General features: G+C 40.9%; 1 protein-coding gene across 2 annotated transcripts in view; it reads left to right on the top strand.

Moving 5' to 3' along the window:
• LYRM4 (LYR motif containing 4) overlaps positions 1-25,256 on the top strand; it is a 318,499-nt gene that overhangs the window by 133,594 nt on the left and 159,649 nt on the right. For both annotated transcript variants that reach the window (XM_030208777.1, XM_030208787.1), the window contains exon 2: positions 14,949-15,069. In XM_030208777.1, coding sequence (XP_030064637.1) covers positions 14,949-15,069 — 121 coding nt within the window. The remainder of the gene's footprint in view (positions 1-14,948; positions 15,070-25,256) is intronic.

Genomic DNA, 25,256 nt, shown 5'->3' with positions numbered 1-25,256 from the left:
TTAAAGCAAGAAATTATACTCAATAGCTTCATAAAAGTCCACAACAGGAGTACAATATTCCTACACTGGAGAAAAAGGAAGAATCAAAATAATCTATTTAAATTAAGATTGAAGTACAGACGTGTTTCTGTTCGAATTTCTTTAACTAGGAGCACTTCTAGCTATTAAAAAAGAAGAAAGCTGATCAGGGTCAAAATACACATATTTCACAGATTGATAAGAAATTACACATTTACACGGATATTTAAGATAGAATGTAGCATCACCCCCACCCCCCCATGCCTAATTTTATTTGCGGAATGGGTTATTCCGTAACACTGCACAAAAAGTTTTGGAATGCCCACGGCCTGCCCATGCTCCTCCCAAAGCCATGCCCTCTTTTGGGATCCATGTGGTAGAATTTATGTGACTACGTTATAAAATAAGCTTAGCAAGTAGTGTGCGTAAATTCTAATTATTGCTAATTAGTGCTGCTAATTGCTTGTTAGCATCCAATTATCGGGGCCGATCGGCTTGTTATAAAATGAAATTAAGTGTGCAAATCAGAATATGCCCAGATTTAAAGTCTGGTTTGTTCAGAAGTTTTTCTTTTGGTTTTCAATATGCCCAGATATGTGTGCGTAACTCAAGGCGCCATATATAGAATCCGGGGGATAGTGCTGGGGTGGTCCAGAGTGGAGCTGGCACCTATCTGGTTATCAGCGATATTTACTACTGTTGCCTGGATACCTCAAAGAAAGTAGTCTGCACTGAATATCAGCCGGTACCCAGATAAGTTCAAGATAGTGGCCTGAAGAGTTTTTTTGGTCTCCATTCCTTCCTGCCTGTCTCCAAAGAGCATCAGTCCCCCCCCCCCCCCCTCAAACAAGAGCTAACCCACCTTCCTCACTTGTATGATATGGATGTTGGAGATCTTTGTTTCTTAAATAAATAATGCGTTAATGTAATAACTGTGTTATGTGTTTACTCAGGTTCTCTTTGTCTAATGTTACATTTTGTTCAAAGATAAGGAACCATTCGGTGTGACATATGCAATAATGGGGAAAATCAGGAGGAGGGACAAAAACTTCTTCATATCACCACAGCTGGTGTGCAAAGCCTTGTGCACCTCATTACATCGGCCCCTCTATGCTTTGTTTTACCAGATGAATTTTTTGCCTATATCCAGCCCTTTTAGAAACTGCCAGACAGCATTTATCTTATAGCTCTCCTTCATGTACCAGACATTCTGTGTAGCTAAAGAACATTTGGATCCTTTTGGGCTGAAAATTATTGTACTATTGCTTTCATTTTAGCAAGGAGAGCGGAGGGAGACTGAATTATCACATATGCCATTCACCTGATACGTGATCTAGCAATAAATCCTTTTAATCTAGCTCTTCATTTGATGTAGAGAGCAATAAATATGTTTGGCCAAATGGCTTGCTATGGGCCTGATTACCAAAGCTTTATTCCAGTTGGTATAGGATGGGAGAAAAGTCTTAACCCCTGTTTACTATACCGTGCTAGCAGCTGCTGTGCATTAATGCTGACACAGCCCATTCACTGTGAATGGGCTGTGTGGGCAGCCACTAGTGCTGTTTAGTAGACAGAGGAGTTAGTGAATCACCCTTATTTGCAAGGATGCTTTAAAGCTCCCTCCCAACCTCCCTTTGTTATTAACCTGACCATCTCCTCATTACAGTCTGAGCCCTCCAAATTTCACATATTGGAAACAGGATACACATCAGAATGTGAAAAAGGGAGAGCTGCTGAACCAACAGACTTATTTAACAAGCTTTTTTTTTCTTTATTTTCAAATTTTACAGTGTTTGAATTCAACAAACAAGGAGGAGTTTGCATTGTCTGTTGTTTTTATTTTAAAGTTGAAATTCTGAACCCAGAAGCCTACTTAACAGCTTATTTTCACCGTCTACTACTTATTTTAGCCTTCATGCCCCCACTCTTTTTAACTGTTTTTTTTTCTTTTTTGCTAGCACTCAAAATAAGTTATAAGGTAGTCCTTTCTGGGTCATGCCTGCTCTTAAACAAGGAATGCATACCAGTTTGTATTTTGTTCTCTTTTTCTTTAAAATATGAATATCTGAATGACTGTCTTTTGGAAATGTGTGTGCCTTTCTTTGACATGTTCTTAAGCCTACTGCATCATTAGTGCAGAAGCTAGGCCAAAACAACAGCTTGAAGCCATCACATTTCTTGGCTGAAAAAATCTATTTTTCCCCACTTTTCCAATTTTGAGGTTAAATCAAGACAGACCTTACTTAAAACCACTGGGAAGTATGCAGGTCCAGTTTTTTTTTGCCAGTGTTTCATTGTTGAAAAGAATGATTTTTTTCAGTTGGCACTATTACAAATTGAATTTTATCAGATTTATCTATGTTTGGTTCTTTTGGTTTAATAGGAAACTAATCTGGACTATCACAATTCATGCTTTTTCTGTAGCCTAGACAGGATCAATAAATGTATTGTTAGAAAATAAAGGTTTGCTAATGCCTCTTCAGTAGCTCTCCTCACTTAAGGAAATGGAGACATTGTAGGTTGAAAATTCTGTTTTGTTATCAAGCATGTCATTTGGGTAGTCTAGATAGACCATACAGGTCTTTGACTGCCATCATTCACTATGATACTATTAGGCTTATTTTCGACAGAGAAGGACGCAATCTTTCGACACAAATCGCAAGATGGGCGTCCTTCTCTCAGGGATGCCCAAATCGGCAAAATTGAAAGACGATTTTGGGCGTCCTCAACTGCTTTCCGTCGCGGGGACGATCAAAGTTCACGGGGGCCTGTCGGAGGCATAGCGAAGGCGGGACTGGGGCATGCCTAACACATGGGTGTCCTCGAACAATAATGAAAAAAAGAAGGGTGTCCCTGACGAACACTTGGACAACTTTCCCTGGTCCTTTTTTTCTTATGACCAAGCCACAAAAATGTGCCCTAAATGACCAGATGACCACTGGAGGGAATAGGGGATGACCTCCCCTTACTCCCCTAGTGGTCACTAACGCCCTCCCACCCTCAAAAAATGTTTTTTAAAATATTTTTTCCAGCCGCTATGCTAGCCTCAAATATCATGCCCAGCTCCATGACAGCAGTATGCAGGTCCCTAGAGCAGTTTTAGTGGGTGCAGTGCACTTCAGGCAGGCGGACCCAGGCCCAACCCCCCACCTGTTACACTTGTGGTAAATGTGAGCCCTTCAAAACCCACCAGAAACCCACTGTACCCACATGTAGCTGCTCTTCTTCACCTCTTAGGGCTATGGTAGTGATGTACAGTTGTGGGGAGTGGGTTTTGGGGGCTCAACACACAAGGTAAGGGAGCTGTGCACCTGGGAGCAATTTCTGAAATCCACTGCAGTGCCCGGTTGGTGTCTTGGCATGTCAGGGGGACCAGTCCACTACGAATGCTGGCTCCTCCCACGACCAAATGGCTTGGATTTGGTCGTTTCTGAGATGGGCGTCCTCAGTTTCCAATATCGCCGAAAATCGGGGATGACCATCTCTAAGGTCGAACTAAATTTCGCAATTTATTTATTTATTGCATTTGTATCACACATTTTCCCACCTATTTGCAGGCTCAATGTGGCTTACGTCGTACCGTGCGTTTGCAGTCTCCGGTGTTTACAAATACAGAGTGATGTTGAGATGAGATAAAGTTCATGTGGGACAGCCACATAAGGTCGTTGAACAGTGGGAGAGTTGTGTTTTGTGCATTTTGAATTCTAGTGTTGTGTTGCAGAGATCAGGCATTTGTTGGATTAGTAGAGTATGCCTTTTTAAAAAGATAAGTTTTTAGTGTTCTCCGGAAGTGTAGGTGGTCGTACGAGGTTTTTATGGCTTTTGGTAATGCGTTCCACAATTGGGTGCTTATGTAGGAAAAGTTGGATGCGTAGGTTGATTTGTATTTGAGTCCTTTGCAGCTTGGGTAGTGCAGGTTTAGGTACGTTCGTGATGATTCAGATGTGTTTCTCGTAGGTAGGTCGATCAAGTCTGTCATGTATCCTGGGGCTTCACCATAGATAATCTTGTGAACCATTGTGCAGATCTTGAAAGCAATGCATTCTTTAATTGGGAGCCAGTGTAGTTTTACAGAGGGGTTTAGCGCTATCGTATTGGGTTTTTCCGAAGCTAAGTCTGGCTGCCGTATTCTGAGCGCTCTGGAGTCTCTTAAAGGTTTGTTCTTTACATCCCGCATAGATTCCATTGCAGTAGTCTAAATGCCTTAGTACCATTGATTGTACCTCGTGAGGTATTGCTTTACGCATTTGAGTTTCCACATTGCGTGAAACGTTTTCTTCGTTGTGGATGCCACTTGGTTCTCTAGTGTTAGGTAGCGGTCTATTGTGACGCCAAGGATTTTCAGGCTCTCTGAGATAGGGAGGGTGTGGTCTGGAGTGTTGATAATTGTGGGGTTGTCCACACTGTTGAGATGAGACAAGAAGACAGTGTGTTTTTTCTTGAGCTTCAGTTGAAATGCATTTGCCCAAGTGTCCTTGATGTTGAAGCTGATCTTGATTTCGTTGGTGATTTCAGACAGATTTGCTTTGTAAGGAATGTGTATTATAACATCATCAGCATAGATGAAAGGGTTAAGGCCTTGGTTGGATAGGGTCTTGGCTAGCGGGGTCATCATTAGGTTGAAGAGGATTTGGGGATAGTGGTGATCCTTGTGGTACTCCGCAGTCTGCTTTTCACGATGGTGATATGTTTGAGTTTGATATTACTTGGTATGCTCTTGTGGTTAGGAAACCTTTGATCCATCTTAGTATATTACCACCAATCCCGAACTTATCTAGTAGTCTTAGTAGTATTTTGTGGTTTACCATGTCAAACGCAGTAGACATGTCGAATTGGAGGAGGAGGATGTTTTTGCCTATTGCTATTTCCTGTTTGAATTTGGAAAGGAGAGTGACCAATACTGTTTCTGTGCTGTGTAGGGGACGGAAACCTGACAGATTCGTGTAGAATTGAGAATTTATTTATATATTCTGTGAGTTGTTTGGCTACCATGCTTTCCATCAGTTTGTCTGACATCGGGATGGATGCTACTGACGGTAGTTATTGATTTCATTTGGGTTTTTTTGTGGAGTCCTTTGGTATCAGGGTGAGTAGAATATTGCCATTTTCCTTAGGGAAGAGACCTCGCTGAAGCATATAATTTAGGTGGGATGTGAGGTCTGTTATGAAGCAGTCAGGGGCAGATTTCAGTAGGTAGTTGGGACAAGTGTCTAGTTTGCAGTGAGTGTTGGAGAACCTGCTGATCACCTGCGCAACTATATCGACGGTGAGGAGATCGAAGTTTAACCAGATTCAGTCAGCCAGGTATCCTCCATTAGTTGGGTCCAGTTCATTAAAGAAGTAGTCGATGTCAGTGTTGTTGTGAGGTAGTGTGTTGCGTAGGTTTATAATTTTTCATAGAAGTACTTGGCAAGTTTGTCTGCGGATGGAATGACTGTTTTTGTTGTTGTGACTAAGTTGGTGTCTAGGAGTTTGTTCACGAGTTGGTATAATTTCTTTGTGTCTTTGTAATCTGTCCCTATTTTAGTTTTGTAGTATGATCTTTTGGTCTGTCTTATTGCGTATTTGTATTTTCTTTGTGTTTGTTTCCATGTATTGAGTTTTTTGTTTTTTTCCATGCTCGTTCAAGTTTCTTGGCTTGTGTTTTTAGTTTTTTCAGTTCGTCGTTGAACCATAGTATCGAGTTATTCTTACGTGATGTTTTTGTTCGTAGAGATGCTATTTTGTCTAGTGTGTGTTTGCATCTTTTGTCCCATTCCAAGAGATAATATTTGGAATCTGTTTGTGTTGTCCATTCATTGTTGTAAAGCAGTTGCCAGAATGTTTTTGTGTCTATATGGCCTCTTGTTTTGTAGGGTGTGTGTTCTTGGGTTTGGTGTGATCCTTTCTTCCGCCATTGTAGGGATAGATTTAGTTTGTAATGATCAGACCAGGGTGTTTCTGACCATTTAATATCTGTTATTATGAAGTTCTGGTCTGTTGAGAGTTTGTGTGAGATGAGGTCCAGTGTGTGCCCTTTGACGTGGGTTGCTTGCATTTGCGGCCATTTGAGATCCCATAAATGGAGGAATTCCTTACAATCTCGTGTATTAATAGAGTTTGGGTCTTCTAGGTGAAGGTTGATGTCTCCTAGTACTAGTACATTGGAGTTGGCTACACGTGTTTGAGATGGTCCATGAAGTTAGTTTGGACTTCGTTCCAGTTGCCTGGGGGTCTGTAGAACAGGACACAACTCAGATGGTCGCATAATGTTTTGCTATGGATTCTAATTGATGCTATTTCAAGCTGGGGTGTCACGGACTCGGCATTGATTTTGGTGTTGAAGTGGGATCTATAAATTAGTGCTATGCCTCCGCCTCTCTTTCCCTTTCTGGTCCAGTATATGATTTTTGTATCCTGGAGGGCACAAGTGTAGGATTATGGGGTCCTTTTGGTCATGGATCCAGGTTTCATTGATGTAGAGTAGGTCAAGGTTTTCTGTCCCCGACCGTATTATCAAAATGAAAGATGGACGCCCATCTTGTTTCGATAATACGGGCTTCCCCACCCCTTCATCGGGACGTCCTGCGAGGATGTCCTCAGGAAAACTTGGGCGCCCCTTTCGATTATGCCCCTCCACGTGTTAAAACCCTTGAAACAGGAAGATCAAAAGCCTATCTCTTGAGTGAATCCCCTGTTCTGCAAGTAACCTTGTGAAACTCCTCTTATTTCTCCTCTCCTTTATTTAGCAGTAAGCTAGTGCACAGTGTTCATTTTTTTGCATACATTTTGTATTACAAGTGAATTTTGGTATTGATAACTGAGTAAAAGATAAAGTGTACCTTTTGCAGTTCTTTTACTCCCAGTTCTTAAGGGTGGGTTTATAATTAGCCAAAATCAGGGCTTTCTAAACTGTGGGTCATGCCCCCGAATTGGGGAGACATCAACCTGTGCTTTGGGGGGGGGGGGGGGGGGTGAGGGGTTGCAGCCACAGAAAGTTTGAGAAGTGCTGACCTAGACCTTGAAGCTATTACATGTGGGAGCATATTCATTTGCTTTTTTTTTTAATTTAGTTTTGACTTCATTATATGGGCATAAATAAATGAGGACAAACTCTTCAGAATTGTATCTGGAGAGCTAGCGCTGTGGCTGTAGCACTTTCAGGGATATGGGTTGGATTCCTCTGTTCATTGGGGCTGCTTAAGGCTGATCTGGTCTGGGGACATCACAGAGGTGGTGCATTATAGCCCAAGGAGAGAGTGAATAGATCTGTTGCTATGGTAGCACTGTTTACTGTTCAGTGTCCTGAGGGATACACTTCAGAATAGAAGCCCCTTTAGCGTCAAAGATTCCTGCAGCCATCCAATGTGGAAGGTCAAAGATGGAAGACTTTAAAGGTCTGGTTTTGGAATTCATTAACACTGCCAAATATCAACATGGTCATATCTATGTTATTGAAACCACCACTGTAGGGAATCACTCACAAATCATTCTGCTCAACTCTGTATTACATCGCCTAGCCAAAGTCATTGTAGAGGTTTGGCAAAATGTACGCCCAGCAATTGCAAACATTAACCCGTGCACAAATTCTTCGTGGGCTTCACTTTTCTTTCCTCTTAGTGCCAGGAAAAGTTCTGCTTGGTTTTCAAATATCCTAGTTGAAGGAACTTAAATGGAATCTTGTTGCTTTGTATTGTGTATAATTTCCTTCAGTGAGTTTCCCGCCATACACTTTTTTAAAATCTCATTCTTTTTGTATATTTATAGGATATGCAACAAGTTAACGTTCAGATCATAGTATATAAACCAAGTTCATTACAAAATCAATATGCTGACAAACCTCTCTTATGAGCTTTAGTTCAATTGCTAAGAAGGAGGGAAGCCAGGGTTCAAATCCTGCTGGTGCTCTTTGTGACCTTTGGTAAGTCACTTACCTTTGTCTCAGGTACAAACTTAGATTATGACCCTTCTGGGGGCAACGAAATAACTAGCATACCTTAATATAACTCACCTTCAGCTACCATTGAAAAGGTGTGAGTCAAAACCAAATAAACAACAAGCCATATTAAATGCTTTCCATAGAAGGAGGTTTAAAATAGGCAGGGGATGTGTCCTACTCCATTCATTGCAATGGAAGTGTAAAGGACATTTTAAAAGGGTGAAAATATAAAAATAAACAGGGATGTTGCCCTGCCTAACACAGGATCTGGTGGTTTTAATCTGTATTTGATTTATAGAAAATTTTGGGACATCTTTTGTAGGTATGTTCAATTTTGTGCTCTTGACAACCTATTCATTTTTCATCTTGCATCTTTTGTTTGGAAAGGGTTGGAAGGAGAGGGAGGCTTCATAAAGGTCAGTATTTTACTGCACTGGCACTGTAGGAGTGGCAACCGGATCCGGCCTGCATCAGCACCGGATCAGGACTGTCAGGACTACCTCAAGACCTGTGCATATTTACCCAAGGACTTTGCCTTCTTTATACCACATTCCAGACCTGAACTTTTACAGAACTTTTACATTCTCTTGCACTGTACCTTAACCACAAACTGTCAGCTCCTGCTTGCAAGATACAAAAGTTGCTGAAATGACTGTTTGAGACAGGATGCAGGTGCAGTAGATAATAACTTGTAACATTTAGTAGCCAAGGCTTGAACACAGAACCAGCCTGCACGTAGACGCCACATGAATAGAAGATAGCCTGGGAGCGTCGCCACCCCCACCCTGCATCTCTGAGCCTTACGCTCCATTGAGCCTTATCAACTCTGAAAGAAGCATTGTGTGATTATGTGTGTGTGCTAGAACAGGGCGATAAGTTTTGTTTCCTTTGCTAGTATCATTTCAGTATTATGACGTGTGTATGTACTGTAAGAACTACAAAAACTACAAATGTTTACTGCACATGTCAAATATGATGTATAACGTGCCTAATGCGCAGGCCCTTAGTGGAGGTATAAATGTGAGTGTCAGATGATTTCTGACACACAGTATCCTGAGACTGAACTCAGTGCTGTACATTGCTAGCAATAAAAGCTGTCTTGCCTTTGGAACCAGTTGCCTCTTGTCTCCTGATTTACTAGCTGAGAATCCTGTTACAGCACCAACTTTGTATGTGTCTCAGATGCAGAATTCCAGTAGCTGTGTTTGTCCTGGAGTCAGTGAAGATAGGGATATATCTTACAGAACTATTAAAAATCAAGATTAAAGAGTTGTACTCTGTGGAATATATACTTTTTCCAGAGGTGTTCTTTTCTTTATCAATTCGCAGGGGCAAAGAGCAACATTCCCCCCCCCCCCCCCCCCCCCGCTCTGATACTCAGCCAGCAGTGGCTAGCGTTTAAGTACTGACCATAGGCAGCTAATTTAAACCCAGATATTCAATGCTAGGCCATGTCCAGACTCTGGCACTGAATATCCAGGGCTATCAAGGCACATGTTGGCCGCCAGCTCTTATGCGGGTCTTGGCTGAATATTGGCTGGGTTCCACATAAGAGGATCATTCCTCCCCTCCCCCCTCCAATTCTTGTTATGCCCTTATTTTTTAATTGCTTTAACTGCTTAGATTTTTAGTTTATTTGCGGTATATAAAATAAACTGAACCTTAGCCAATTATTATTTTATTTATGCAATTTTAACATAAATATCACAAGTACACACTTGCTTATGAAATACAGAGGGGAAATCACAGAAAGAAGCATTAGATTCCAAAAACAGAAACTATTCACTCTTCGTTAGACCACAATTAGGAAAAAAATGGAAACTAATAGGATAAGTAAAATGTGTTCTAAATGGACACGATCAAATTTAGTCATGTGGTGAGCCGCTTAGCGTTTTCTATATACTACCTGGAAATTTAAGTCTATTCTATAAAATTTAGGCATACTTTAGAAAATACGCCTAGGTTTAATTTTTTTCCACACGGATTTTTCAGGCGCCATGTTCAGAATTTAGCCATATGTGTACAACCTTTTGGAACGTCCCAACGTGCCCATGGCCATACCCTATTTGAGTTAACATGCTAGTAGAGTTAGGTGCCATACCTTATAAAATAGCCTGCAGCCAGATATGTGTGCAAATCCTAAATGGTGCCAAATAGCTTCAATAATTGGTTGTTAGCACCCAATCATTGGTAGTTAAGGGCTTGTTAATTAATTTGCATGCTCATCTTAGGCAGGCACCTAGATTTGCACATGAGATCTGGGCACCATATATAGAATCTGGGGGACACTTGTTACACAACTATTTTTTGTACCTTTGTATACTCTTGCACAGTTTTATAAGAACCCTTTGCATGTGGAAAAAGCTTCAGAAAATTATCCCCATGAGCAGTGCAATAGTGGAAAAGAGATGCAGAAACATATTTCATCTTGTACTGGGCAAAATAGACAACTAGAACATAGTAACATAGTAGATGACGGCAGAAAAAGACCTGCACGGTCCATCCAGTCTGCCCAACAAGATAACTCATATATGCTACTTTTTGTGTATACCCTACTTTGATTTGTACCTGTGCTCTTCAGGGCACAGACCGTATAAGTCTGCCCAGCACTATCCCCGCCTCCCAACCACCAGCCCCGCCTCCCAACCACCGGCTCTGGCACAGACCGTATAAGTCTGCCCAGCACTATCCCCGCCTCCCAACCACCAGCCCCGCCTCCCAACCACCGGCTCTGGCACAGACCGTATAAGTCTGCCCAGCACTATCCCCGCCTCCCAACCACCAGCCCCGCCTCCCAACCACCGGCTCTGGCACAGACCGTATAAGTCTATCCCCGCCTCCCAACCACCAGTCCCGCTTCCCACCACCGGCTCTGGCACAGACCGTATAAGTCTAAGAGATGCACATGTCCTATATCTGACTCATTCCAGTCTCTAAAACTTTAAAATACAATGCATTTCTTTCCTATCTTTGTTGTCTGGGTTTTTGGGGTAAATATTCAACTGGCGGTGTTCAGCAATTTTTTCACCAGCAGCTTTATACCCAGATATTCAATGCTGGGCCATGATTACATTTATTTTTTTATTTATTCATGTATGTATGTATGTATTTATTTATGGCATTTCTATCACACATTAGCCCAAGTGAAACTCAGGTTCAATGTGGCTTGCAATATAAACATAAAAGAAAAGAAAAGAAATAATTTAGAGTTACATTTAAAGAATACATCATCATAAAAATAAAATATAGGAAGTGATGGAGCAAATTCAGTGGGACATCAGGAAGAAGTGAAAAATAATATTCAGCACTGAGTTCTAACATTGTTGAAGATTGAGGGGTCTTCTACTAAAGCTTAGCTCAAGTTATCTGCAGCAGGGCCCATATTATTCCTGTGGGCCCTGCTGCAGATAACTCGAGCTAAGTTTTAGTAAAAGACCCCCTGAGCTAAAAAAGTAAGTTTTCAATAAATTGTGAAATAAAAATAATCGCTAGTATATCTAATTTGTTCAGGAAGAGAATTCTAGATTTTGGTGCATTGATAATCCACAATGCTAACTTTTCTTGTTTTGTAAGATACATTTCTGCAACTAGGGAAATGTGAAATGAGATATTCTCTGGATGACACGGAAGCATTGCGTGGAGGTAAATCAATGAGTTCATTCATATAGGATGGTGACATACCAAATAAAATTTGATGGACCAATACACGTATCTTGAACGAAATTATGCTCTTTATAGGTAACCAGTGTAGATTATGAAGGAGTTGGGGTAGCTTTAGCAAAGCTGTTTAGCCCGCTCCACCGATAACAGCCAGAACGGGTTACAAATTAATGTACATTATAAAATAGCAACAAATCCAGGTAGATGTGGACACCAGTACTGAACCAGATAGGTGCTGATATGTAGCTCTTAACTAGTTGAGTTAAACTGGCAGAAGATAGGACTGCTATTTTTATGGTCCTCTTTGGCCGGTTAGGGGTCCTTTTACTAAGATGTAATAAGAAATGGACTTAGTTCATTTTAACATGGAACTTTCATGCTAAGCCTATTTGTAGAGCATCCCTAAAGTAGGACTTTTCTCTTTTTGCAGGTCCTGTGCTAATTTTTCCATTAGTGCATGGGAATTTAAAAAAAATATATTTACGCAGGCGCACTTCCTGCCTCTTATTTAGGAGGCACTAAGTGCTTCTGTGTTAGCCAGTTAGCACATGCTAATGTGAATGTGCTAGCTGGTTAACGGTTCCAGGCCCATTCTCCACCCATGACATGCCCCCTATAAAATAAATTATTTGTGAAAAATATTTAATGCACGCTTAGTGGGCACAAACAGGCAAAATGCCACAAAACACTTTAACCATGTTTTGTGGTAGTCTGTTTTTCATGCGCTAAATGCCCTTTAGTGAAAGGTTCAGGGCTGAATGTTAGCATTTATCCACTCTGCCTATGGATCCCCCACAAAACAGAGAGTTTCCATTTTCATGGTGAGAGGAGATATTCAGTAGGACTGTCTAGGTAAAGCCATGGAGTATCCTTGGATAGACAGCTGACTACCATTTAAACAATTAGGAGCTTCTCGCAGCCAATTAAATTTATTTGACTATCGGGCCCTTTTGTAGTTGTGTTGGTTCCAGTTTCTAACACTGATTTTCCCTTTCATCTTATTTTTCCATTTCTGTCTTCTCTGCCTCTCCATTCATTTAGGTTTTACCCTTCTCTGACTCTTCATTCCTTGGTCTACCCATCAGCCCCTTTTTAGCTCTCCAATTGTCTGTTTCTCTGTCTCCCCTTTCCCAGACTTCTAGTCTCTCTCTCCTAGTCTCCCATTTCCGTTTTCTGTACGCATTTCCTCCCCAAACTAGCCCCAGCTACTTCCCTGTTACTCAACCCATCCTGGCATCCAGCCTTTTTCTTGTTCTCTTAGGCTTCCACAGCTAGTGTCATGATCATTGTGGCTGTCCGAGTTGCACCATGTCATCTCGCTCCCAATGTGTTGATACTTTCCTCCCGTATTCTACACGTTTTCAATCTCACCTGAAGGCCAAGAAGTAGGTATTCTATATTCATTATTTTTCATCAGTGCTTGGATTTATTTTATTTTATTACATTTGTACCCCACTCTTTCCCACTCATGGCAGGCTCAATGTGGCTTACATGCGGCAATGGAGGGTTAAGTGACTTGCCCAGAGTCACAAGGAGCTTGCCTGTGCCTGAAGCAGGAATTGAACTCAGTTCCTCAGTTCCCCAGGACCAAAGTCCACCACCCTAACCACTAGGCCACTCCTCCACTGCCAAAAGACCAAAAGACTGGAAAGTAATGATAACATCTAGATATCTTAGAGTGGGGTCATAATTCACTAGGCTACATCTTATTTTTTATTTTTAGTTGCATGATTACTGCAATGCAATCTATGCCGGATGCAAAGAACAAATAATTAAGAAACTCCAAACTGCCCAAAATACAGCAGTCAAACTCATATTTGGAAATACGAAAGTGCCAAACCCCTAAGAGAAAAACTACACTGGCTCCCACTTAAAGAACGTATTATGTTCAAAATTTGCACGCTGGTTCATAAAATCATTCATGGCAAGGCCCCGGTCTACATGTCATAGACTTACCAACCAGGAACACAAAAAGGTCAGCACGCACATTCCTGAATCTCCACTACCCCAGCTGCAAAGGACTAAAATATAAATTAACATATGCATCCAGCTTCTCCTACATAAGCACGCAACTATGGAATGCACTACCAAACGCCATTAAAACAATGCACGATCTAACTAACTTCCGAAAATCACTAAAAACCAACCTATTCAATAAGGCATACCACAATGATCCATCCTAAATACCAGACAACGAAACTCATACCATAACTGGACAAAACCGAACTCTTTATACTTGACTGCTTCAGTTACTTTGTCACAAATGAACTTCAACGCAATACCACTTTATTTCTCATTCCGAATATGTATTCTCTATACTTGACTGCTTAATCTACTCTGTCACTTATGAACTTTAATGCAATACCACTTTGTATTTCTCATTCCGGAAATGGCGATCGCCATTACGGAATAATGTAAGCCACATTGAGCCTGCAAGTAGGTGGGAAAATGTGGGATACAAATGCAACAAATAAATGTGTTTAATTTTATGCCATGTTTTATATTTTTTTTTTATTATTATATTTGATTTTATAAGCTGCCTAGTAATTTTGGTGTTAGCATACTAGAATGAATGAATCAATCAATGAATAGTTGTTGAGGTGATGAAAGATTAGATGTGGAGGGGACAAGGTAGGCACCTGAACAAAGGCCTTTTGCTGCTCCAGACCTTTTATGTGCCCATATCTATCCTTTATATTTGAGTAAACTACATTTAGACAGCATGTTTGTATGTGAGAAAGGAGGGAAAGACATGACCAAAAAATGTATGATGTGCCCATTAGAAGGTTTTAATATGCTGAATTCCTATTTATCACATAGAAATTAATATGCACTACCACAATGTATTTCTCTCTACCACGTATGCATGCACCTTAATGCAGCGACTTTTGTATTATGTGACCCGGAAATGGCAATCGCCATTACGGCAAATGTAAGCCACATTGAGCCTGCAAATTGGTGGGAAAATGTGGGATACAAATGCTAATAATAATAATATTCAAAAAAGGGAAATCACAGCTTTGAGGAATCTTATCCTAACATGCAATGGCAATGCGTATTCTAAATGCATTGACACTGGTGTGAGGATGGGTAAGCTTTGTTAAACCAAGCTGGGAATGCACAGTGTGTACCATGAACGAAAAAATGTTATCAGTTGTCTTTACCTCTTGTCACACAGGCAAGTGGAATGTTCAGTCTCTTTATTGACAGAGCCAGCCCAAATTGGCTCTTAGATCCCTGGGTGACATGTAGTACAGGTTGTTTCACATTAACAAGAGTAATTCAGGAATAGAAATTGTATAAATTAGTTTAACCTGACATAATCTAGATGGCTTTTTGTTTCTTTTTCTAGAACATATGCAATCAGGAGGATACGAGATGCCTTCAAGGAAAACAAAAATGTTAAAGACATTCAAGACATACAAACGTTGCTGAATAGAGCTAAAGAAAATCTGGAAATCATTCAGCGTCAGGTTGGAAAATTTCAAGATTTATTGCTTTTCTGTCATTCCGATTGAGTATTAACTTTAATTTTTGTATACAGAGGGCCCCTTTTATCAAACTGTGGCAAAAGGGGGCATGCGCTGGTGTTGATGTGTGTTTTAACACAGGTCTTTCTTTTCGGCAGGAAATGGCCATGCAGCAAGTACTACTACTACTCATCATTTCTATAGCGCTACTAGATGTACGCAGCGCTGTACACTTGAACATGAAGAGACAGTCCCTGCTCGACAGAGCTTACAATCTAATTAGGACAGACAAACAAGACAAACAAGAGATAAGAGAATATTAAGGTGAGGGTAAGGTAAGGGTTCTGAACAAGTGAATAAGGGTTAGGAGTTAAAAGCAGCATAAAAAAGGTGGGCTTTTAGCTTAGATTTGAAGATGGCCAGAGATGGAGCTTAACGTACCGGCTCAGGAAGTCTATTCCAGGCATATGGTGCAGCAAGATAAAAGGAACGGAGTCTAGAGTTAGCGATGGAGGAGAAGGGTGCAGTTAAGAGAGATTTACCCAGAAAACGGAGTTCCCAGGGAGGAATGTAGGGAGAGATGAGAGTGAAGAAGTACTGAGGAGCTGCAGAGTGAATGCACTTATAAGTCAATAAGAGGAGTTTGAACTGTATGCGGAAACGGATAGGAAGCCAGTGAAGTGACTTGAGGAAAGGGCTAATATGAGCATAATGACACTGGCGGAATATTAGTCGTGCAGCAGAATTTTGAACAGCTTGAAGAGGAGAGAGATGGCTAAGTGGGAGATGGCTTTACTCTAGTGGATCCTCCTCTACTTCTATCCCACTGTCAGTTGGTGTACCTCAGGGATCTGTCCTGGGACCTCTTCTTTTCTCCATCTATACTTCTTCCCTTGGTACTCTGATCTCATCCCATGGTTTTCAGTATCATCTTTACACTGATGACTCCTAGATCTACCTCTCCACACCAGAAATCTCAGCCGAAATCCAGGCCAAAGTATCAGCCTGCCTGTCTGACATTGCTGCCTGGATGTCTCAGCGCCATCTGAACTAAACATGACCAAGACTGAGCTTCTTATCTTTCCCCCTAAACCAACCTCTCCTCCTCCCCCATTCTCTATTTCTGTGGATAACACTCTCATCCTTCCTGTCTCATCAGCTCATAACCTTGGGGTCATCTTCAACTTCTCTCTCTCCTTCTCTGCACATATTCAGCACACTTCTAAAACCTGTCGTTTCTTTCTCTATAATATCACCAAAATTCGCCATTTCCTTTCTGAGCACACTACCAGAATCCTCATCCACACTCTTATCACCTCTCGCTTAGACTATTGCAACTTGCTTCTCACAGGCCTCCCACTTAGCCATCTCTCTCCTCTTCCATCTGTTCAAAATTCTGCTGCATGACTAATATTCCGCCAGTGTCATTATGCTCATATTAGCCCTCTCCTCAAGTCACTTCACTGGCTTCCTATCCGTTTCCGCATACAGTTCAAACTCCTCTTATTGACTTATAAGTGCTTTCATTCTGCAGTTCCTCAGTACCTCTCCACTCTCATCTCTCCCTACATTCCTCCCCGGGAACTCTGTTCACTGGGTAAATCTCTCTGATCTGCACCCTTCTCCTCCACCGCTAACTCTAGACTCCGTTCCTTTTATCTTGCTGCACCATATGCCTGGAATAGACTTCCTGAGCCAGTACGTCAAGCTCCATCTCTGGCCGTCTTCAAATCTAAGTTAAAAGCCCACCTTTTTATGCTGCTTTTAACTCCTAACCCTTATCCACTTGTTCAGAACCCTTATTTTATCATCCTCACTTTAATATTCCGTTATCTCTTGTTTGTCCTGTTTGACTGTCCTAATTAGATTGTAAGCTCTGTCGAGCAGGGACTGTCTCTTCATGTTCAAGTGTACAGTGCTGCGTACGTCTAGTAGGGCTTTAGAAATGATAAGTAGTAGTAGTAGTAGTAAGTAACAAATTGCAACAGTTCTCTTCAGGATACTCTTAAACCCACCACCACCTGCTGCCCACAATACCTCATAGAACACCGCCAAAAGTAACTCCTGTCAGCCACTTTCATTTCTCTTTACTCACAAGGTTTTATCCTTTACCTTGTTTCCAGTTAGACCCAGCAGCAACCCAGTGCATCCAATTCTGACTACAACCTGATTCCTTCCCCCTCTTCATACAACAATCCATTCCTTGCTGTTAATTCAGTTTTACCAAGCCTTAGTTTTACACCCCATTTATCCATAACACCCTAACCCCCTCCTCCATTGACCCCTTCCCATACCTTCCTCACCCCCATCCCACAAAATCAAAATAACTACTGCAGCTCAGCCAATGTTACATGATTTACAGTCATTCCCGTGAAGTGCTAATAGATTAAAGCAAGGTAGCTCCAAATATAGAAACATAAAAAATGACAGCAGACAAAGACCATGTGACCTATCCAGTCTGCCCATCCATTACATTCGCTATCTCTCCTTTCCCCAAGGAGATCCCACATGCTTGTCTCATGCTTTCTTAAATTCAGATACAGTCGTCATCTCCACCACCTCCACCGGGAGGTCGTTCTGTGCATCCTCTACCCTTTCCTTAATGAAGTTTTTCCTTAAATTACTTCTGAGTCTATCCCCTTTTAACTTCATCTTATGCCCTCTTGTTCCAGAGCTTCCTTTCAGTTAAAAGAGATCTGTCTCCTGTGCATTTATGCCATGGAGATATTTAAATGTTTCAATCATAAGTACATAAGTATTGCCATACTGGGAAAGACCAAAGGTCCATCAAGCCCAGCATCCTGTTTCCAACAGTGGCCGATCCAGATCCCAAAAAGTACAAAACATTTTATACTGCTTATCCAAGAAATAGTGGATTTTCCCCAAGTCCATTTAATAACTGTCTATGGACTTTTCCTTTAGGAAGCTGTCCAAACCTTTTTTAAACTCCACTAAGCTAACCGCCTTTACCACATTCTCTGGCAATGAATTCCAGAGTTTAATTACACATTGTGTGAAGAAACATTTTCTTTGATTCGTTTTAAATTTACTACATTGTAGCTTCATCGCATGCCCCCTAGTCTTAGTATTTTTGGAAAGCGGGAACAGACGCTTCACATCTACCCGCTCAACTCCACTCATTATTTTATAGACCTCTATCATATCTCCCCTCAGCCGCCTTTTCTCCAAGCTGAAGAGCCCTAGCCGCTTTAGCCTTTCCTCATAGGAAAGTCATCCCATCCCCTTTATCATTTTCGTTGCCCTTCTCTGCACCTTTTCTAATTCCACTATATCTTTTTTGAGATACGGCGACCAGAATTGAACACAATATTCGAGGTGCGGTGATGAACAGTTAAATAGACTAAAGGTTCCTGACAGATACTCCTTTGAGAACAGATGGCACAACCCAGCTGAGACCAGCACAGATGAGGCAGTTGAAAAGAGAGAGGAAGAAAGGGAAGTCCTATGTTAGGTGAGGATTTAAAAAAAAAGGGGGGGGGGGAAGGATTTGAGAGTCTGTTGGGAGGGACTGCATGGCAGGGAAGGGCCAGGAGGTGGAGCTTGTTAAGGCAAGGCCAGAGACAGTGGGTCAGCCATTTTTTAGTAGGCATTGCTCTGCCCTCACTCCCAGCCTTGGTTGGTTATGAGAGTTTAGAAGAACAATGATAGTTTTAGGGGGTTCAGTAATTGTCACAGGCCAAAGAATAGCACAGATGGAGATGGCTAAGCAAAGGGTCACATCAACTCATATTGGTTGGCAAACACTCAGAGGGCAACCAGTAAATGCTCAGCAGTAATCTGTTTTGTATGCTTGGGTCTGGTGGCACAGCTTTAGCGCTGGGTAAAGAATAGATGTGTGAATGGGGACATAATCTGTTCCCCACCCTGTCCCCAGTCACTTCTTTTTCGTCCCCTCAGTTTTCTTTACCTTCCATGTACCCAACCTGAATTTATAAGATTTAGCAAATTCAAACAAAACATAAAATGTGTCCTATAACTTGTTAAAATTAACCACAAAACAATAGGCATTACTTTGTTAAACATGCAAGAAAACCATATTCTTATTATTAACATTGTTTTCTAAAATATCCAAGTCCATAGTGTTCTCATAGTCCATCATTTCAGACTATGTAAAAATAATAAACCATCTACAAAGCTGAAGCTCAGTTCTGTTCTGTTCTTTGATTGTTCGTCCTGTAGCTGAAAAATAATGTTCTGATGACATGCTGGTGGCAGGAGTTCCAAGTAGAGGTGTGCATGGGGACATAGGGAGTGTAATGCGCGGTATTTGTTAACATGCACGGCCGATATTTCTTGTTCTCATAGTAATAGAACAATTAACGATATTAACCAGGGCCATGATAAATACATTTGTTTAGTACTTTAATAGTAGTATGGTTCCCATATCTTCTGGTTCGCCTTAACCTTTAGCTCCCGAATTTTGGGTTGAAGGATTCGCCATATAAGTTCTTCCTTTGAACAAGACTGCGTGGCAGTTTGTGTGAATGTTTGAAGCTAAAGGTGTGCGGTTAAATATTTTTGGATAAACTTCTAATTTGTTTGAGGCTACATATGCCCCTTGATATTTATATGTACTCAGTAATTTGTTTTCCAGGCTTTTTTTTTGTTTGTTTGTTCACTGCTGGATTAGCAACAAATTGAACTTTGATGGCTTTAATAATCCTTTTCAGTTGCAGCCAAGGCAGCAACAAAACATAAAATTGATTTTTGGCTTTGATTTTTCCTGCCAAAATAGTACGAAGGTGAGGCCTAACAATGCATCACTGCTGTCTTCAAGTTTAAGAGACTTAGTGTTAATTTTATCAGACAGTGTATAGTGGTATCGTACATAGTGGTATCAAAGTAAAGTTCTGGTTTCAAAGATGTATTTTGTAGACCTAATTTAGAAAATAATTAAATTTGATGACTGGGAAGTAGCAAATCCCAAGGACCACAGTCTTTATTTGCTGTGGGCAGAACTACTGTCTACATAAACAGAAAATCAATAAAGAAAATATTAAATGTGTTTCCTATCTTTAAAGTACTTTGTTTAGCTTGTTTTAAAAATTTTAATGTAGAATATTCTATACCTTTTACTTTTTTGGGCAGTATGTCAATAGAAATTAAATCATACCCCAGTGTGCTGGCGGTGTGTTAATACAATAAAATCAAGTTAGTATTCATTTTGCATGTTAATTTATGGCTTAGTCATTAAACTGACCACTGAAGAATAAAGTTCATACTTGGCTGTTTTAATCTGCCTTGTCGGTATTGTGAAGTAGTGATACACAGATGTCATTTTCCCACTTCCAACACCAGTGAATATGTTGTAAAAGGTATTTGATAAAGCTTGAAAGTATGGAAGACCATTTATCAACACCTCTGTCCACCTAATCTTTCCTTCCTATGTCTGTCTTTTGTTTTCCAGTTAGAAGACCAGGCGCTTGAGGAGAATGAGGGGCAGGATTGCAAATTATTTTCTGCCTGACTAGAGTAGAAAAGGTGCTTGTGTTAGTGGATTCACCACTGACAAGCAGAATAAAATCAGCCACACTGGTGCAATGCTGTCCGATAACATCACTCACTAATCAGCCATCTTAGAGCTCAGAATAACCAAGAAGGGTTTTCTGAACAGCTGTGTGGGAACTCCCATGTGTGCTATCTCACTAAGCCCTCAGTCTCCTTTTGTCTGTGTTACTGTACAGCTGTGTTCCTCTGCTCTTGTAGTTTTTTTTTTTACTTAATTTGTTTTTCCTTTGTATTACTTTACACATTATAATATACAGTGTTTCCACTCATCTTGAACTATTAATAAAGCAACCTCATTCTAGTTTACATAAAAAGAAATTTAATCCAGAGGAGACTGCGCACTCCACTTTTAGCAAAACAAAATAGAGAGATTTATAGATTAGAAAATAAATATAAACTCTTGACTTTCTACATTTTGTGTATACTTTAGGCTCTTCATCTCATCGTGCCACAAATTTACTTTATTTAAAGAAGAGAGGATTGAATCATCCATGTGCCACAATGTCCTTGCATCCCTTGTTATGAGTGGACAAAGGTGGGATCAACAAAAAGAGATGACCCATCTTCTTCTATTGTCCACTCCCATTCCTAAGGCTCCTATCAGGATCTTCTTTCTATTTGCTTTTACAATAATTAACATAAGAACAGCCATACTGGGTCAAACCAATGGTCTATCCAGCCCAGTATCCTGTTTCCAGCAGTGGCCAATCCAGGTCACAAGTACTTGGCAGAAACACATTTAGTAGCAGGATCCCATGCTATCAATTCTGGGGCAAGCAGTGGCTTCCTCATGTCCATCTCAATAACAGGCTATGGACGTTTCCTCCAGGAACTTATCCAAACCTTTTTTAAACCCAGATACACTACCCGCTGTTACCACATCCTCCAGCAACGAGTTCCAGAGCTTAACTATTATTCTTTGAGTGAAAAAAATGTTTCCTTCTATTTGTTTTAAAAGTATTCCCATGCAATTTCATTGAGTGTCCCCAGTCTTTGTACTTTTTGAATGAGAAAAAAACGATTCACCTCCACCTGTTCCACTCCACTCAAGATTTTGTAGATCTCAATCATATCCCCCTCAGCTGTCTCTCTTCTAAGCTAAAAGCCCTAACTTCTTTAGCCTTTGTTGTATGAGAGAGCAGATCCATCCCCTCTATCATTTTTGAGATACAGCGACCAGACTTGAACGCAATACTCGAGGTGAGGTCGCACCAAGGAGTGATACAGAGGCATTATAGTATTTTTGGTCTTATTTTGCATCCCTCTCCTAATAATTCCTAGTATCCTGTTTCCTTTTTTGGCTGCTGCCACACACTGGGCAGAAGCTTTCAGTGTATCACCTAGGTCTTTTTCTTGAGTGCTGACTCCTAAAGTGGACCCTAGCATTGTGATTTGGATTATTCTTCCCTGTATGCATCACTTTGCATTTTTGTACATTAGATTTCATCTGCCATTTGGATGGCTAGTCTTTCAGTTTCCAAAGGTCTTCCTGCAATTCTTCACAATCCACATGCGTTTTGACAACTTTGAATATTTTCGTGTCATCCACAAATTTAATCACCTCACTCATCATTCCAATTTCCAGATCATTTATAAATATGTTAAATAGCACCGGTCCCAGTATAGATCCCTATGGCACGCCACTATTCACCCTCCTCCATTGAGAAAAATGACCATATATCCCTACCCTCTGTTTTCTGTCCAATAACCAATTCCTAATTCACAACCGAACATTGCCTCCTATCCCATGACTCATTTATTTTATCAGGAGTCTCTCATGAGGACTTTTGTCATAAGCTTTCTGAAAATCTAGATACACTACATCAGCCGACTCACCTTAATCCACATGTTTATTCACACCTTCAAAGAAATAAAGCAAATTGGTGAGGCAAGACCTCCCATGGCTGAATCCATACTGACTCTTTTCCATTAAACCATGTTTGTCTACGTGTTCTGTTATTTTATTCTTTATAATAGTTTCCACTATTTTGTCTGGCACAGAAATCAGGCTTACCAGTCTGTAATTACTTGGATCACCCTTGGAACCCCTTTGAAGAATTAATGTCACATTGACCACCCTGCAATCCTGAGGTACTACAGATTACTTTAATGACAGGTTACAGATCACTAGCAGCAGATCAGCAATTCATGTTTGAGTTCTTTCAATACCCTGGGGTGTATACCATCTGGCCTGGGTGATTTATCATTCTTAAACTTGTCAATTTGGCTTAGTACATCTTCCCAAGTTCATTGAGATTTCTTTCAGCTCCTCTGCATCGTCACCCCTGAAAACCATTTCCGGTACAGGTAAGATCTCTTACATCTTCTTCTGTAAAGACAGAAGCAAAGAATTCATTCAATCTCTCCACCATAGCCTTGTCCTCCCTGAGTACTCCTTTTATTCCTTCCTGATCTAACAGTCCCACAGATTCCCTCAAAGGCTTCCTGCTTCTGATATATATCTGAAAAAAGTGTTACTATGAGTTTTCATCTCCATAGCAAGTTTTTCTTCATATTCTCTCTTAGCCTTCTTTATCAGTGCTTGCATCTGGCTTGACAGTGCTTATGTTGCTTCTTATTTTCTTCATTCAGATCATTTTTGCATTGTTTGAAGGATGTTCTTTTGGCTCTAATAGCCTCTTTCATTTCACCTTTTAACCATGTAATTTGCTTGTTTTTCCACCTTTGTTACTAAGTAGTGTACATCTAGTCTGGGCTTCCACGATGGGATTTTTAAACAACATCCATGCCTTATTCAAAGTCATAACCTTTGTGGCCGAACCTTTCAGCTTTTTAACCGTTTTCCTCATTTTGTCATAGTTGCCCTTTCGAAAATTAAAAGCTGCTACAGTAGATTTCCTTAGTGACTTCACTCCAGATATCGGCTCAAATTTGATCATGTTATGATCACTGTTTCCCAGTGGATCCAGCACAGTTACCTCATGTACTACGCTCCGCATTCCACTAAAGATTACATCCAAAATAGCTGCCCTTCTCATCGGTTCCTGGACCAGTTGCTCTAAGAAGCAGTCATTTATTACATCTAGAAATTTTACATCCCTAGCACTCCCTGATGTAACATTTATCCAATCAATATTGGGGTAATTGAAATCGCCCATTATTATAATGTTGCCCAGTATGCCAGCTTTCCTAATTTCTGTAAACATATTTTCATCTGTCTGTTCATTCTGTCCCAGCGGACGGTAGTACAGCCCTACCAGCATACTCTATCCCTTCACACCTGGAATTTCTATCCATAAAGATTCCACCCCGCTATCCTTTTCATGTAGAATGTTTATTTTGTTTGACTCAATTCCCTCTTTAAAATATAGTGCAACCTCCCCCAACCTCCTATTTGATCCACATCATTGCAGTATAGTTTGTACCCTGCTAACACAGTGTCCCATTGATTGTCCTCTTTCCACCAGGTCTCTGAAATGCCTATTATATCTGTCTCTTAATTTAGCGCTATATATTCCAATTCTCCTATCTTATTTTTAAGGCTACTTGCATTTGTGTGTAGACACTTCAAATCGTCTTTTTTCCTTGCATCTACAGACTGCTTTGAAGTTAATGGGGATAATTTGTATCTTTTACTCTCGTCTCCCATTGAACACTCCTGGTTTTGTTTCACCATTATTCTCTTTATGGTGGAGCCCATCCTTTAGGAACAGGCTCCCCCTCCCCCAGAATGTTGCCTAGTTCCTAACAAATCTAAATCCCTCATCCTAGCACCATCATCTCAACTACACATTGAGACTTGGAGCTCTGCCTGTCTCTTGGGCCCTGTGCATGGAACCGAGAGCATTTCTGAAAGTGCTACCCTGGAGGATCTGGATTTTAGCTTTCTACCCAGGAGCCTAAATTTGGCTTCCAGAACCTCCCTCCCACATTTTCTTATCTCATTGGCATCCACATGTATAAAGACAGCCAGCTCCTCCCCGGCACTATCTAAAATACTATCTAGGTGATGCATGAGGTCCACCACCTTCACACCAGGCAGGCAAGTGATCAGGCGATCCTCACTTTCACCAGCCACCCAGCTATCTACATGCCTAATAATCGAATCACCAACTACAACAGCCGTCCTAACCCTTCTCGCCCGGGCCTCTATGTGAGAGGATATTGCATCCGCTGGTGGGCTAGTCCTGGCTCCAGTATTACCTCCACCTTCACCAGGGTAATGCTCTCTTTAGTAGGCTTCTCTCCTCCAAGGCAGCACAGGAGTTGCCAGACTGGAGTTGGGACTTCTCTACAACGTCCCTGTAGGTCTCCTCTATGTACTTCTGTCTCCCTCAGCTCCTCCACGTCTGCTACTCTAGCCTCAAAAGAACAGACTTCTTCTCTGAGAGCTAGGAGCTCTTTGCATCAAGCGTACACATATAACCTCTCACCAACTGGGAAATAATCATAAATGTGACAGTGCAAAAGACTGGATAGCACCCCTCACACTGCTGGACTGCTGTCTGCATCTTAGTATTATAGATTTGTTTAATTAAAACTTCTTAAGACACAAGGGATATTAGATGAATATAAAGACCGTTAAGATTATATAGTATAATGTGTAATTTATTTAGTGTTTGCTTCTCAGAAACTAATTAAATGTAATTACAACTCTCTTCTTCTTATCCTAATTAGAATAATTGACTATAAATGAAGAG

This window comes from Microcaecilia unicolor, chromosome 1, assembly GCF_901765095.1.
Source record: "Microcaecilia unicolor chromosome 1, aMicUni1.1, whole genome shotgun sequence".
Taxonomy (NCBI): domain Eukaryota; kingdom Metazoa; phylum Chordata; class Amphibia; order Gymnophiona; family Siphonopidae; genus Microcaecilia; species Microcaecilia unicolor.
Note: the sequence above shows the minus strand (reverse complement) of the source record. Positions and strands in the feature narration are given on the sequence as shown.